We start from the raw sequence: 15,848 nt of genomic DNA on the forward strand, positions 1-15,848 counted from the left end.
CCCATCTTCATGACATTTGGATTAATAGCAGGTATACTTTCTGCTCTTGACCCCAACAATTTCTTATAATATTCCATTTTTTCAGCCTCTATATCTTCTTCTAGCATTAGTTGGATCCCCACTTCATTTGTTAGAGCCCAGATGCCATTCAAATTACTCATGTTCTTCATTTGTACAAAGAAGTAAGCAAAGTTGGAGTTTCCCAATTTCAGCCATTGGATTCTGGATCTTTGCTTGTAGATACTCTCTTCAATCAGAGACCATTTTTCTGGTTCACATTTTAGTGGTTTCTCCTTCTCTATTAAGTCTGACTGTTGCCCACTCATCTCCTCTTGGACAGCTAGCAACTTCTTCCTTGCTTCTGTAATTCTATTCTCCACTCCTTGATATTGTTGTGTATTTATCCCTTTTATACTCTTCTTGACCCTTTTGAGCTTATTCTCATACCTCCTACATCCTTTCCTGTGTTCCATCTACATTCCATACATGTTCTACATGCTGAATAAATTGAGGATGGTCTGCTATACAATTAAAGAATTGAAATGTCCTATTCTTCTTCCTCTATATATGTTTAATCATTAGCTTAAGTGGAGAGTGATCAGATACGGATGGTTCTAGCACCTGTATTCTCAAGCTTGGCATTTTCAGCATCCAACTAGCATTAACCAGTCCCCTGTCTTTTCTACTATAAATATGATTATTGGTTCAGGTATAATCCCTTCCCACAGTTTGCAGCTCATTCATTTCAGTATCCTTCATGAATTATTTGAAGTCTTTTATCTCCATATCTTGTATCACTTAGCCATGTTGTCTATCATGTTCATTTAACACAATATTGTAATCTCCCATTGCTAGCCAAGGTCTCTATTGTGTACTATGAATCAGTCTCAATTTGTTCCACAAACTCTGCCTATCTTTGATGGTATGCAGTCCATAAATTGCTATAAAGCCAATTGTAAATAACTTTGAGACTGCTCTAAGCTGACCATGTATTAGCTGCTCATCAATTTCAATTGGGACAAATACATATATTCTAGGATCCCGAATCACCCAAATTCTACTTTTGTTCATTGTACTAATGTTAGTTATCCATTTCCATCCAGGTGCAATCTTCTTCATTACATCACTAGTTTTCTGTTCCTTTATTCTGTGCTTTATTAGAGCTATGACTACTTTTTTTTTATTTATAAACTCCTTTATCTCCTTTTGCTTATAGGTTTTATTCAATCCCCTAACATTCCATGTGATCACACTCATACTGGTATGAACTGAGTACCTTGATACAGCTCCTGCACCCCTCCACTCCTCATCTGCATACAACTTGTGCCTGGGTCATTGGTTGCTTGATCATTTCTCAGAGATTGAAAACCCTTATTCCCAACCAAACTCTGCTCCTCATTTTGTTTAGTTTTGGCTGCCCTTGCTGCTGATTTACCAAGTACTGTTATCCACCCATCTTCCTTTCCTTGTTTTTCATTGTCCTTTGCCTTTGCCCCTTGTTCTGCAGTTTGAATTACTTCCTTCTTCTCACTTTGTTCAGCCTCCTGTTTATTTTCATTTGATCCATTTCTATCAGTTCTAAGCCAAACTTGTTTGACTCTATTCACCCTTCTCTGATATGACATTCTCTGTGGCTGTGGGGCTTTATCTTCATTACAGTCATGTCCTATTTTCAGACATTTAGCACAACATGATGGCTCCCAATCATATGTAATTTTCTGTTGTATTATTTTGCCCTTTGGATCTTGCAGCTTCACAGTTCTAGGCAATGGTTTAGTGACATCTATTTCAATTAGTATCCTTGCATAAGATATCCTAATTGATCCAGTAGTGCATTCATCAGCATAAACAGGATTTCCCAAAGCACTACCTAACTTACTTAGGGCCTTCATACTCCAGCAATTGAGTGGCAGATTTGGGAATATGACCCACAAGGGAATGGTTTTCAGGATTTCATTATGCAAATTGAAATCTGTTGACCAAGCTTTCATGATTATTGGACGATTATTTACTGTATGGGGGCCGGAATATAGTACTTGATCTCTTTATTCCAAGTTACTAAATCTTATCACAAAGTAATCATCATTATGATAGAAGATCTGTGGCTTCACTGAAAATTTACCTACTAAGTTCAGGAATCTTTCCATTGCTCCAATAGTAGGTGAATCTCCTATCACATAAAGCACAATTGCAGATCTCCACTTTTCATTTTCTTGCTCTACATCCTTAGGGTCTAATTGCACAATCTTCTCTCCATTTTAGATTATCGAAGCAATGAATTGTAGATACATACCTTTCATTGCTAATTTGTTGCCCCTACCACATTTGCCCATGATTGCATCTTGCTTTCTTTTCCTAGGTTTGCCGTTTTAGTATTCTCAACAGTACCTGAGATGCATGGTACTGTTCCATTGTTGATAGGCTGCATCACTTGTGTTTGAGCTTTACCATTTCCAGATCCACTACCTATAGCTTGCACAACTACAGGTGAAACAACAACTTCCTTCGATTTACCTTTATTCAGGGGTAGATCTGCTTCCTCCCTGCTCAGCTCACTCTTCATGCTCCTCGGAGTGCAATTTCCAGTTGGTTCTTCAATTCGTATCCCTTTTGGTGAAACAAAAAATTCTAATACAACATTCCTTGTTTCCGTTGATTGATGGTCATTGATTGGGACTTTTGTCTGGTTTTTCTTAGGTCTGCCTCTCCCTCCCATGGCTTCCAAGCGCACGTTAGATAGGCCACGTTAACGAGCGCCGAGAGAGAAATGTTAGATCATATAATTATTTATTTCTCTTATATATATATATATATATATATATATATATATATATATACACACAAAAAAAAATACAATATTAGAAAGAAACTACTCCACAATTTGAATCAAAAGTTTTTTTATTTCTTTATTTTCTTTTTTTTTATTTTAAAATAATTTTAAAACTCCAACTTCAAACTACTCCCCAATTTGAATTAGTAATTTTTTTAATTTCGTTTTTTATTTAAAATTATTTTAAAACTCTAACTTGAAACTACTCTCCGATTTGAATGAGTACTTTTTCTTCTTTTTTTTGGGTTTTTTTATTATAGCTATTTTCTTTTTCTTTTATTTTAAAATAATTTAAAAACTCCAACTTGAAACTACTCCCACCCAATTTGAATGGGTAGTTATTTTTTTTATATTTATATTTTTGTTTTTTTATTATAGCTAATTATATGATATCTATATTTATTAATTCAAATAAAATAACCAATATATATGGTAGTTTTTTATTTTTTATTATTTTCGCTTTTTATTGATATTTAAATTCAAAATTAATAATCAATAACTAATTATTAACTAAATAACTAATTACTAACTAATTATGCCATGTGACTTTTTAGTAGACTGTCACTTGGCTCAAAAAAAGGGTTTTATCCTCTCTTTTTAATAATATATAGAAAGATAATTTCTGGCTCGATCTAAAAAATAATGAGTATTATCCCGAAAATAAATGACAGTATAAGTTGTCAAAAGCCCAATGGCTAAGTGGCAATGGGAACTTGTCAAAAAGTCTTGTCCTTTTCTGTGTGTTTTTTTTTAACCGATGCTATCCAGGATTAGATTAAAGTTTTAGGGTGTCTTTGGTATGTAGGAAAATATTTCTTAATTTCTGTTTTGGATTAAATGTTTTGGAAAATATTTTCCTCATGAACTCATTTTTCTCCAATTAGATTTCAAAACTCTTTTTCAATATTCCTTATCCTATTCCTCATCCCAATCCCCACCTACCACACCCACCCCACCTCCACCCTCGCCCCCATTCCCACCCCGACCCCCCAACCCTACTCTAAATAAAAATATTATTAATAATACTTTCTTTTCATCTTATAGATATCATACTTTTTTTCATTTGAACAAATAAGTATTTTCTTTTGATGATATAAAAAAATATTTTTTTCATTTAACCAAAAAAGTATTTCTTTTCGTGATGTAAAAAAAGTATTTTCTTTCATTTCAACAAAATGTATATATTAAAAAATATTTCTTTTTCATTTCAACAAAATGATGCAGTAAAAAGTATTTTCTTTCATTTAACAAAAATATTATTTTCTTTTCACGAAGTAGAAAAAGTATTTTCTTTCATTTCAATAAAATGAGTATTTTCTTTCATTTCAATCTTTTCATGATACAGAAAAAATATTTTCTTTCATTTCAACAAAATAAATATTTTATTTTCATGATGTCCAAAAAGTATTTTCTTTTATTTCAACAAAATAAGTACTTTATTTTCATGTTGTAGAAAGAGTATGTTCTTTTCAACAACAAAAAAAGAGTATTTTCTTTTGAGTTAGAGCATAAATTTTAATGTTGTTTTTGCATAAAAAAATTAAAGCATCATATTAGTTCCTTTGGGTTTGTATGAATTTTTAGAAGAATAATTAAATTCTTGAAGAAAATATAGTTCAAAAAAAATTGGGTATTTGTGGGGAAGGGGAGAGGGGAGCACTAGAAACATGGGGACTGGGGAAGGGGTTGAGAAAAGTAGCATAAAAAATTATTTTCCTAAACTATTTTCTACTTTCTAACCAAACACTAGAAAATATTTTTCGGAAAAAATTTCTCACTCCAACCAAACAAGAAAAAATAAGTGATAGAACCATTCACTTATTTTATTTGACTAAACACACCCTTAATATTGGAAATTTTGTAGTTTGTGTTCTTGCTTAATTTCAGTTTTGATCCCTGTTTTATTTGACTAAGCACTTATAACCTTCAATTATTTTAAAAGTGTGGTTTTGACCATTGAAGTTATAAAGAAAGTTAAAAATATTTGACGGATCGGATGAGTATTAAAAATGTAAAAAATAAAATATGAAATGAAGGGTTAGTGAGTTCTAAAGAGTTCCGCCATTAAACCTTCCAAATGCAAATTCATATTCAGAATTCATGAAATTTCTTCCAATCAATTTCCACTTCTTTCTTCTTTCTAGTTCTATTTTGGGAAATCTGTCTATTTAGCTCCATGCTGAGATAAAAAGAGTTCCAATCTGGTGAAAAACTGTTGTCAAAAAAGCTTGCAGTTAAGTTTAATGTTATGTTGTTGTTGCTTCTTCTTTCTTAATTGTTGTGGATAATTTTTTTTGGAAGATTAACATTTCTACTATGTTTAGATGTAGTTGTGTATTCGTAGAAAGTAGCCGCTGTTGAATATAGCGCACACGTAAACTTGTATTTGCTTCTTAGTTTTTGCTATGTGTGACACATTATTTGAACAATCTAGTATTTATCATTGCAGAAATTTGATTTATCTGTGTGCTTTTGTTTCACCAGAGTTTCACAGAAATTGCAAGCAAAATGAAAACTTAGGTTGGGCAGTAATGTTTCGATTTTCACTTTAGGCCGATAAACCAACCGCTAAGCCGATACGGAACCAACCTCGGTTGGCTGGCAGATTAGTACATTTAAACACTGATAACTGATCACAGTGGCGAAGCCAGGAATTTTGCAAAGGGTGGTCAAGGTTTAATATATATTTATGAAAAGTAATTATATAGTCAGTGTAATATTCCGATGAAGGGTGTTCAACTTACCCCCCTTCACTCTATGTGGCTACGCCACTGCCTGATCAACCAAACCATTAAGCGCAAATATCCAACCGATCTGCCCAATAAGCCCTAGTAGAAAGCACAAGTTGAATTCTAATTATGAATTAGGTAACAAGTTAAATATGTTTAATGTTTGCAAATGTTTAACTATCGTTAACTTCAAGGATCAAAACCAGATTTTTGAACTAATTAAAGGTTATAAGTGCTTAGTAAAACAGGGACCAAAATTGAAATTACACAATAACACAAGGACTAAAATTTCTATTTCCCCGATTTTAAATTTGCCTTCTAGGTGATTTTGGATTTGTTCTAATGATTGTTTGGTTTGTTACAGATAGAATATGATGTACCGGAACGTGCAGTTGATGACACAATCATATTTCTCTATGATGTGTTCCAATGATGCCTTTTTTTTGTGGATGATATTCTCTGGATTTATCCAAAATTGTTAAAGCTAATATGTAGTGGGTAAAATATTGAAGAATTAACCCGAATAGCGGCCCAACCAACTGCTTAAACTAAAAATAGCCGGTGGAGGTATAATATATACATATTTATGTATTATATGTGTATTATCAATGTATAAACTATTTATATGAATATGGACGGCTATTTGTGTAAAGATCCCTAAAATATTCATACTCCTAATTGGAATGTAACTTGAATTAATTTTTAACCAAAACTCTAATAAGAGTGAACTATTTTGGTATATATATATGTGTGTGTGTGTGTGTGTGTGTGTGTTTATTTTATGCTTAAGTTGTTATACTAGAACTTTAAGACCCTGTTTTTTTTTAATCTGATCATATTCAAATGTTATTCATTTTCTCACATGCCTATTCGAATAGAGAAACAAATGATTACATGTAATGCATAAGAACGTCAGTGAAATCATACAGCATATCCACTTAACAATTTTTGCTCCAATTCTTCGTCAAGATAAACAAGACGGATTCTATCATAAGTCATTCCCGCCAAGAAAAAAAGTGCAGCACCAATAAATCCATGAGAGATTAGTTGTAAATCTGTACGCTATTCCAAGTCTTTTTTAGGTTAGCCTGCAAGTCAATCTTAAGTAGTGTAATATTTTCATCACGTAGTTTTTTGTGCTGTAGTACTAATTATAATAAACTCGTAGGATAGGAGATTTGTTTTGCTCTGGGTATTGATTGATAATCCAATGTCTTTTGTAAATAAGATCTGTCCTAAAAATAGAGTCATCAGAGAGCTAGAAACTATTTTTATTTACTGGTTTTGCATGCCAAAATGACTCCTGATCTTTTGTTTTTATCAACCCGTGGCAGGTTCCCTCTAATGGTTTCTGTCGAGCTAGTGGCGCTGAATACATAATTTCAGAACAATTCATCCTTTAAGCAGTCCTGATGAGTAAAGTATGTTTTGTTTGACATACCGACAATGAACTTCATAACCATTTTGCGGCAACATAGGATCATTAGTGCAATTCATCCAACAGTTGTTATATCTTTGTACAAACAAAGTATTCATTCATGTCACAGTTTTTGCTCAAAAGTATCCGATGCAAATGAGAACTCAATATCAAAAAGAGAAGAAAGGTTGATAGATCAGGGAATGGTGGCAACAAGGAACAGCTTAAGTCACAGAATTGAAAGTGTACCCAAAGGAGAGTCCATCGGATCCGCTTTCCAAAGCTGGATGGGTGATGGTCTACCTATTCATAGAGGTGACATTTTCCATACTATCAATCGTTTGCGCAAGCTCAAATTCATCAAGCGCGGTCTTGAGGTTCTTTTACTCTGCCCCCTCTTGCCAAATCTGAAGATGGGCATTTTACCTATTATGAATTACGTGAAATATTCAACCTACTGAGAAAATCGCTATAGTTACTCTATATGTTTGTTTGCGAAATCTAAGTCTAAGGGGTAATAGTAGTGATGGTATTAGGGAAAGAGGAATACTTTGTCTTGCACAGTTCTGTCACATGTTTCAGGTAAAGCTGCTGCAGAGTGGTATGTTGTGAGCTATTCTGGCATTTTCAGCATACTGAATTTGCTCTATTCTGTTGTTGAGCTCATTCTCAAGTCTTACTTATCATAAAGTCAAATCAAGCTCATTTGTAGTTGATATTGACAATCTTTGAGGTTCTTAATCTGGCTCTATTCACTTGCATTTGATTGTTAGATTCAGTTATCAATTAAATAGATAGAATTTGGTGCTAACAATAAAAAAAAAAGTATAAATTTGGTGCTCAGTTAGAACTTCAAATGTAATTATATTGATATTGAGGGGTATTTTTAATCTTCTGTGGTTTACTTTTCACAGGTGATGGAATGGGTTATAAGGGAAAGACCTTACAGACCAAAGGAACTAGATTACTCATATTTACTAGAATTCACTTCTAAGCTTCATGGGATATCACAAGCTGAAAGCCTTTTCTCACGAATACCATCTGAGTTCCAAAATGAGTTGCTTTACAACAATCTTATACTCGGATGCTTGAACAGAGGCCTAATAAGGCTTTCACTAGCATATATGAAGAAAATGAGAGAGCTGGGTCATCCCATATCTTATTTGGTGTTCAACCATCTCATTATTCTCCACTCCTCCCCAAGCCGCAAGAAGTCCATACCTAAAATCCTGACGCAGATGAAAGCCGATAAGGTCATTCCACATGTTTCGACCTTTAATATTCTGCTCAAGATAGAAGCAAATGAACACAATATTGAACGCCTGTTAAAAGTATTTGGTGACATGAAGAGAGCAGAAGTTGAACCGAATGAGGTATCATACTGCATATTGGCCACTGCACATGCTGTGGCTAGGTTGTATACAGTTTGTGAGACCTATGTTGAAGCTCTTGAGAAGTCTGCAACTGGACGAAACTGGTCTACATTGGACATTCTTATCATACTTTATGGGTATTTGGGGAAGCGGAATGATTTGGAGAGGATATGGGGCATCATTATGGAGCTGTCCCATGTCAGGTCTAAGAGTTATGTCCTGGCGATCGAAGCATTTGGTAGGATCGGAGATATCTGTCGTGCTGAAGAGCTATGGTCCGAAATGAAATCAAGGAATTCTTTGAAGTCAAATGAGCAGTTCAATTCCTTGATAGCTGTATACTGCAGATATGGACTTATCACCAAAGCCACTGCATTGTATAAGGAGATGGAGAAAAGTGGGTGCAAGCCAAATGCCATTACTTATCGGCATCTTGCTCTTGGTTGCTTGAGAGCGGGGTTAATTAAGGAGGCTATTAAAACTCTTCAATTGGGGATGGATATGGCAGCAAGCATAAAGGTGAAAAGATCAACTCCATGGTTGGAGACTACTCTTTCAATAATCGATATATTTGCAGATAATGGTGATGTAGAGAATGCTGAAAAGTTGTTTGAAGAACTGAAGAAAGCAAATTATACTAGGTATACTTTTGTGTACAATACGTTAATTAAGGCGTATGTTAAGGGGAAGGTATATGATCCAAATCTGCTTAAAAGAATGATTCTTGGAGGGGCGAGGCCAGATTCTGAAACCTATAGCCTTTTGAAAGTTGTTGACCAATTTCGGACGTGATTATATTAGAATTATTTTATATGCTTATATACTGGTGGTTCAAGTTACTCGGCTAAGAGTAGTCCTATTTTTCCATTTGCTGAAGATAGCCATACTTAACGTGCCCTTTTTGTTCGAGTTTTGGAGAGATGGTGGCAGGTTAGACAAGTTACGCTATATTACATAGATACTTGGAGAGATGGTTGTACATCGTCCAATGGATGAAGTTCCTGACCATCAAGAGTACTTGAGGAGAGCACCTGTGATGGGAATGCCACTGCAGACAAATCATCGGATAAGGTTAGACCAACTTAAAGTACTTGATCTTACACCACTTAGTATGCGTGAATCTGCATCTGTATTTTTAACACGTTTATTTAATAGGATTCTTGGAATATAACTCCATTGTGAGATGATCATGTTATTAGATGTCATAATTTACCCTTTGAAGTTTGAATGCATTCTCTTATTCAATTTCAAATATAAAATGGCAATTTGAAGTGAAGAAGAATAATGGCTGTGTGTCATGCCATCTTTTAACTGATTTAAGACCTTTATGTGCTTATCTCGGTCCTTCTCTAGAAGTTTGACTCATGAACAAAGTGCAGGCTCATATTTTTGTAGTACCATGTGCATTTATCTTCTTGGTAGTTACTAAGTTGAGATGTTATCTTACGAGACTTTCTACCTGCTATGACCAATTATAAAAGCAAGGTGATGTACTATTTTGCAAGAATAAACCAAAAAATTTGAAAAATTCTTGGTTAGTATGTCTTATTAAGCAGTCATTATGTGTTTTTTTTTGCAAGCAAAACCAAAGATTTTGAAAAATTCTTTATGTTTGCAATGACTCCATTTGTATTTTCTATATATAGGACTGCTGCTGAGATGCCGTGTAGCTTTAGTGAAGATGAAGAAACAAGTTCCTTTGAGAGTTAAAAGATTTGCTTTTGACTGAAGAAAAGTAGCAGGTCCATTACTTTTAGGAATATTTGTTGGATTTCAGTGTCGATGGTACTCTTTCTGATTCGTACACTTCAAAGCAACTTGAATTCACTCGTCCGTACTCCAGTGTTTGAAGAGATCCTTCAGGGCTTGTACAGTTCAAAATAATTGTATCCCATTTTGTAGTTTGACACTGAAATAGGAATAATGTGAGTAATATTTATTGTCATTCAGCTTAAAGTAAGGTACTTCCATTGTACATAAGAGGAGACCATCACTCGATTTGTGAGATTACACTGGGTTTTTTGTTGTTGTTGTTGTTGCTGCACAGGGGCCATGCTTATCTACTCTATATCGTTCCAGTTTTATCAGATGTGAGGAGAGTTTATCAAAGTAAACCTAACTTACCGCTGCAATAGCTTGATGGTCTCTTGAATTGAATCCAAATAAATGCAGCACTATCATTTCATTGAAGACTGTACCAGCTAAAGGGAAGATGTGGATATGAACCAATAAACAATAGCAACATGGCAATTTTAACTGTGAGTTTATTTCTCTTCATAGAATCTACATCATATTGTATGATTGTTAAAAGTCTTTTTATATTCATAGCAATGTGTAAGGTAGGTTTTGATATTGTAGGAATTCCATGTGTATAAAAGCACCAGGGAAGGAGGACCCTAGTCCCAAATATAATAGCTTAAAGGAGTTGCAAGAATGAAAATACTAAAATGATATGACACTCCTGGTCACCTTTTTTCCTTTTTCAATTTTCCACTCGGTGTCTGGTACACGTATTAGGCCCCAATTAATGGTCAATTTTCTTGCATTTGAACTTTCTTTCTTCTGCCTGTATATGAGCTAATTATGTGGTGTTGAAGAGGAAGATTCCTTATACCACCGTTGCAGCCAAATTTCTTTATGAGCAGAATGTGAGGTATAGATTTCTTGACTTTGGGTTGAACAGTGGACAGGCTCAAAAATTAAAATTTAATGCATGCTGATCAGTGAGCTACCAGAAGCTATTCTCTGATCATGGACCCTAGTTGATAGCCTGATACAAATAATACAGGGAAAAACTCAGAAATAGCCATATTTACAATTGGTAATTGAAAAATAGCCACAGTTTCAAAAGTAATTAAAATTTAGCCACTTTTTTCATGTAAAGATAAAATTTGAACAAAAACACCCTTAAAAATCCGAAAAAATTTCAGCGAATATGCTGGAGTTCGAATTTTTTACATATGAGATTCCAGCATAATGTGCTGGAGTTCCAACATAATATGCTGGAAGTTTATATGCTAGGAGTTCCATAATCCAACGTAATAACTTTCAGTGTGCTGGAGTTCCGACATAATATGCTAAAAGTTTATACACATGAGCTCCATAATCCAGCATGTTATGTTGGAACTTTCCGAGAAGCATGTGCCCATTACTCCAGCAATGGCACCGAAGATGAAATAAAGAGTAACTTATATCCTTGTGGTTAGTAGAGAACAACCATCAGACCAGATTTGTCGTAAAATTGAGATTATTTCGTTTCCTTCCTTATCAGAGAAGGGCCTACAAGGCTTATTTATTGAAAAGGGGTTGGGTGGGGGGGGGGGGGAAGGGAGGGGGGGGGGATGGAAAGCCCTCACTTTATTGTGTTTCAGCAAAACAATGGCTATTTTTCAATTTGAAACTGTAGCTATTTTCAATTACCAGTCCGAAAATTGGCTAGCATGTGCTATTTTCACAATAATATATGGATGATGCAGTAAGAAAATGATGGATTTTGAAAATCATATTATTATATAAAAGAAGCGAAACTTTGATGCAACGTAAAAGTTACGGTCATATAACTAGGAGGTTATGAATTTAAGTCCTAGAAATAACTTATTACAGTTTCTTGAACCCCACAGAGATTATATATCTAGCTGCACTTTTATACCATCCATGAAAAACTGGAAGGAAATTAAATAGGTAATTCAACTCAATTACAGAGATAAGATAATAGAAAATTAATGACAGTATAAGTTGTCAGAAGCCCAATGGCTAAGTAGCAAAACTTGTTATTGCCTGTGTTGGCACTGAATCCAAAAAATGTGTTGTTTTTATGATTTTTTTTTTACCTACACTAGACTAGATGCCTGATGCCATCTAGGAAGGTTATGTTACTATTGCCAGATCCAAAATTTTATATATTTATGAGGACTTTGAATGTTTGGCAGCAATTAGAACAAAGACAAGATGAAACTTATTCACTGGAAATGATTTTTTTAGTAAGTTAATCAATTCTTTTCTTATAATTGGCTATTGTGTTTAAGAAGTTGAAGTGTAAGGTGAGATGTTTTACTTATCGGGTATGAGTCTCATGGGTGACATAAGTCCTAATATGTCACGATTTTTAACTTTTATGCAGAATGACCTTATGATCCCTTAAATTTTTCTACCTGGTTATTAATTTGCGAATTTTCCATTTAAGCATTTTTACTTGACGAAATAACCATCAATAAACCCCTTCGACTAGGCGTGTCTCTTTTTGATAGCTATGTTTAGACAATAAATATCTCTCAAGAATAAATAATTTCTTCCGTCTTTCACCGGGCTACCTTCATCAAGGGTTGGAGCCGTGGAGTTAGGAGTTTTAGTCGTGAAATTAGCCATTAATGCTTGATAGACTGGTTACATTATACCCCTTATGATATAGCCCTTCCTCGAACCCGCATGAACACAAAATACTTTGTGCACTAAATTGACATTGTCACATGACAAAGAGTATCCTTTGTGAAGAAAAAAAAGGTGAAACTTATTTCAAAGTGGAGGTACTTTGCTTGAAGATCTTTACATCTTTGCATGTGGCAAATGGTTGTTGACTTTATAATTGATAAGCACATTACCCAAACATAATTTTGTAAAAAGGAACTAGGGGACCATTTTAATTTGCATAATTCTACCTTGTGGATCCTTCTATCTTTTCCTTTTTTCTAAAAAAAGTGCATAAAACTTATGGTGATAGTTATTGTCAATGTGTTGGAAAGACATGTGTTCTTGTCAAGGGTATTTTTGGTATATCTCCATTATATTGCTGACATTTTTATTTATTTTAACAAACTCTTTTTTCCCCCTTTTTTTTGGTCTACATTTTTATAGATTTGCAAAAAGTTTAAACATTTAAAATTTTTTACTCAGATCACTCACAAAATTTTAAAAAACAACCCAAAATTATATTATGTCCAAACATAACTCTAATTTTCAAATACCATTTTCACTTGAAAAAAAAAATACTTTTTTTGGAATTTTATAATTCTTATGTCCAAACGCCCACTGGAAACGATAATTATTTTTCCGTGTTGTCTAATTCATTTTGTGTTTAATCTTCTTTCCCTCGCGAGACATGACTACTTTAAATAAGTCAATTGACGTTATTGATTATTTATCTCTTGAAATATTGGTCATTTTTTTCTTCATAATATTAACTCTATTCTCATTAGTGTTTATCAAAATTTTAAATGTTTACATTATAGAAGCTAAAACTCTTTGAAATAAGCGTGGAGTGACCTCTCAAGAATTAATCTTTGTAATTAACCTAAAACATTTATGAACCCTAATAAATGGTCCATTATTTTGTTTTTGTGATAAATGCTGCAAATTTTATGGTTGAGATGGTTAGTAAAAATTTTAAGTGTTTGAAACGGCTAACAATATAATATTCTTTTTTTTTAATCATCAAGGTGGCAGGTAGCTTGGATTTTATTAATTAACAAGAAAAATAAAAAATAAACTTATAATATAAAGAAATAATCTATGAGTAACTTTGAATTTATAAACTACCCGCGGTCAATGATTAACCATCAAGAATTATGGTGGGTTGAATAGGATCCCTCCAGCCTTAATCAATTTTCTTGAGTTCGAGCGCTCAAACAATAGGAACGTTTTCCCCATAGACTTTACGTAGCGCAAACACAAATTAGTCGAGACATCAAAATAAATATCAGAATGTTTTGATGATGTATAGGAGAATCAGAATATATTTTTTTAGCTTTTGAAATTTGGAATGGAATTTTTCTGTTGGAGAGAATTTGGACAGAATTCTAACCATATGCTTTGAATGTAGGAAATGAAAGGAAAAAGGAACAGAAGTACAAAAGGTGAAAATATGAGTGAAAATGGGGGAAAGAATTATTGGACTCATGAATCATGACAATATTACTTTTGATTTGGGAGTCGAATTTTTGTTCAATATAATTTTTTAAATATATAAAAATATATCTTTTTGAGAAAGAAAATGATTTTATCAAAAGAATGATTTGTAATGCTATTTATGTGATTTCTAAATAAAAATTTAAAATATGTTTAGAGATTTCATTAGTATCACAACTTCCACTCTTACCATAGTGAACTATACAAATCAAAGAATGTAAAAGAAGACATTTTTCTCTTATGTTTCTTGTTTTCACTTTTGCTGTGTTGTCTTCTTGAACCGAGAGTCTATCAGAAATAGTTTTTTTTATTTTCTCGGGTAAGAGTAAATACACACTATCTTTCCCAGACCCCACTAATAAGATTTCACTTGGTCGTTATTGTTGTTGTTGTTGTTCGCTTTTCATATGTGTTCTTTCTTCCCTTCCAAATATAAAATGGGATCACAATATACTTATAATTTTACTTACTATATTTTTGATAAGATGATAATTATCTCCCTCTATGTAGTTTGAGGTTTCGAGTTTGTTATTAAAACTGTATTGCTGTAAAATCAATAAAACAATAAACTTTCTGAAAAAACAGAAAAAGAAAGTTAGTAGAACTAGAACGTCAAAATAAATTCTAAAAACAGTATAGGAACGTCAAAATAAATTTTTGAAAACAGTATAGGAATAAATCGAGCCCACTGAATACACAGTGTGTCCTTAAGGAAACTATTCCTCGCAAGTACCCAAGGTTCTGGAATATATCCTCCCAAAATAAAACGATTTAACTCACCGAAGTGTTGGTACCAAAAATGCCGATGAACAACGAACCACTCGAAGGCTGTAAAACACGCTGGAATTTTTATGTGCAGAAGAAGAAGAAGAAGATCAGAAAATTTCATAAGTAAAAATTCTGGGATTGAAGGAATATTTATAACCAGTTTGACACTATTTCTGAAAAGGTTTGCAACCTTTCAGAACAGCCATAATTGTTGGAACATGTGGGAAAAATTGTGGGAAAAACAAACGGATTTAAAATTAATCCGAGAAAGAAAACGGACCGGACCGGACTGGGTCGCAGGTCATGGATTATTTCGGATTGAATTTTTGTTAATTAATTTAATTAATTAATTAAATAATTGAAAAGAATTTCGTCCAAAAAGATTAATCAATCAATCTTTGACCAAATCCGAAGCCGAAGCCGAGTGACGACGACGACGGAGCGAGGCTTGCCTTCTTCTTAACTCTTTAAGAGCTAAAAGATGAGATTCTCTATATATACACAAAGATTTTCTTTCCTTCTACCAATGAGGGACAAAGTGCATTAGTAAAAAGAACTAATTCAAAATTTCACTTCCCTCCATTTTTTTTTCAACCATTTTCCATTCACACCTCTTTTATTATTAATAACAAAACCCAACAATTCCCCCACGTGCATGGGGAATGGCTATAAACTTAAAGGAATGCACGAACGTGTGTGTGTTTTACATGCAAGAATTAATTGCATATGGATAAGTAAGTTTCCCTTTGAACTTTCCGTAGTGAATTTATATCGGATATACTCGGTCAATCGGTATATTTGATATCTTTGAACCGTCGAGCTTTGTTGTA

At 33.6% G+C, this 15,848-nt stretch overlaps 1 protein-coding gene across 5 annotated transcripts; it reads left to right on the forward strand.

The window, feature by feature from the left end:
- The first annotated feature begins 4,823 nt into the window (after positions 1-4,823).
- Positions 4,824-10,539, forward strand: LOC107815875 (pentatricopeptide repeat-containing protein At1g07590, mitochondrial). 5 transcript variants are annotated; one of them, XM_016641546.2, is made up of 5 exons: positions 4,824-5,063; positions 6,894-7,353; positions 7,891-9,420; positions 9,996-10,274; positions 10,397-10,539. In XM_016641546.2, exons 2-3 carry the CDS (start codon positions 7,006-7,008, stop codon positions 9,139-9,141), a joined length of 1,599 nt encoding a protein of 532 aa, XP_016497032.1. In that variant the 5' UTR covers positions 4,824-5,063; positions 6,894-7,005; the 3' UTR covers positions 9,142-9,420; positions 9,996-10,274; positions 10,397-10,539. The 5 variants fall into 5 exon arrangements, with proteins under 5 accessions (XP_016497032.1, XP_016497011.1, XP_016497040.1 ...); XM_016641554.2 differs by having other exon boundaries at positions 4,839-5,063; positions 6,894-6,980; positions 7,107-7,353; positions 9,996-10,539; XM_075237385.1 differs by lacking the exon at positions 4,824-5,063 and adding an exon at positions 5,082-6,126 and having other exon boundaries at positions 6,894-6,980; positions 7,107-7,353; positions 9,996-10,539.
- The last annotated feature ends 5,309 nt before the right edge of the window (positions 10,540-15,848 follow it).

The sequence above is a fragment of the Nicotiana tabacum genome, chromosome 18, assembly GCF_000715075.1.
Source record: "Nicotiana tabacum cultivar K326 chromosome 18, ASM71507v2, whole genome shotgun sequence".
NCBI classification, from domain to species: Eukaryota; Viridiplantae; Streptophyta; class Magnoliopsida; order Solanales; family Solanaceae; genus Nicotiana; species Nicotiana tabacum.

Bases quoted from the DNA above. Each gene is read 5' to 3' on its own strand.
- LOC107815875 (XM_016641525.2), top strand. From the start codon at position 7,006: ATGAACTTCATAACCATTTTGCGGCAACATAGGATCATTAGTGCAATT. The intron at 7,354-7,890 runs GTTCTTTTACTC...TACTTTTCACAG, and splicing joins TCATCAAGCGCGGTCTTGAG to GTGATGGAATGGGTTATAAG.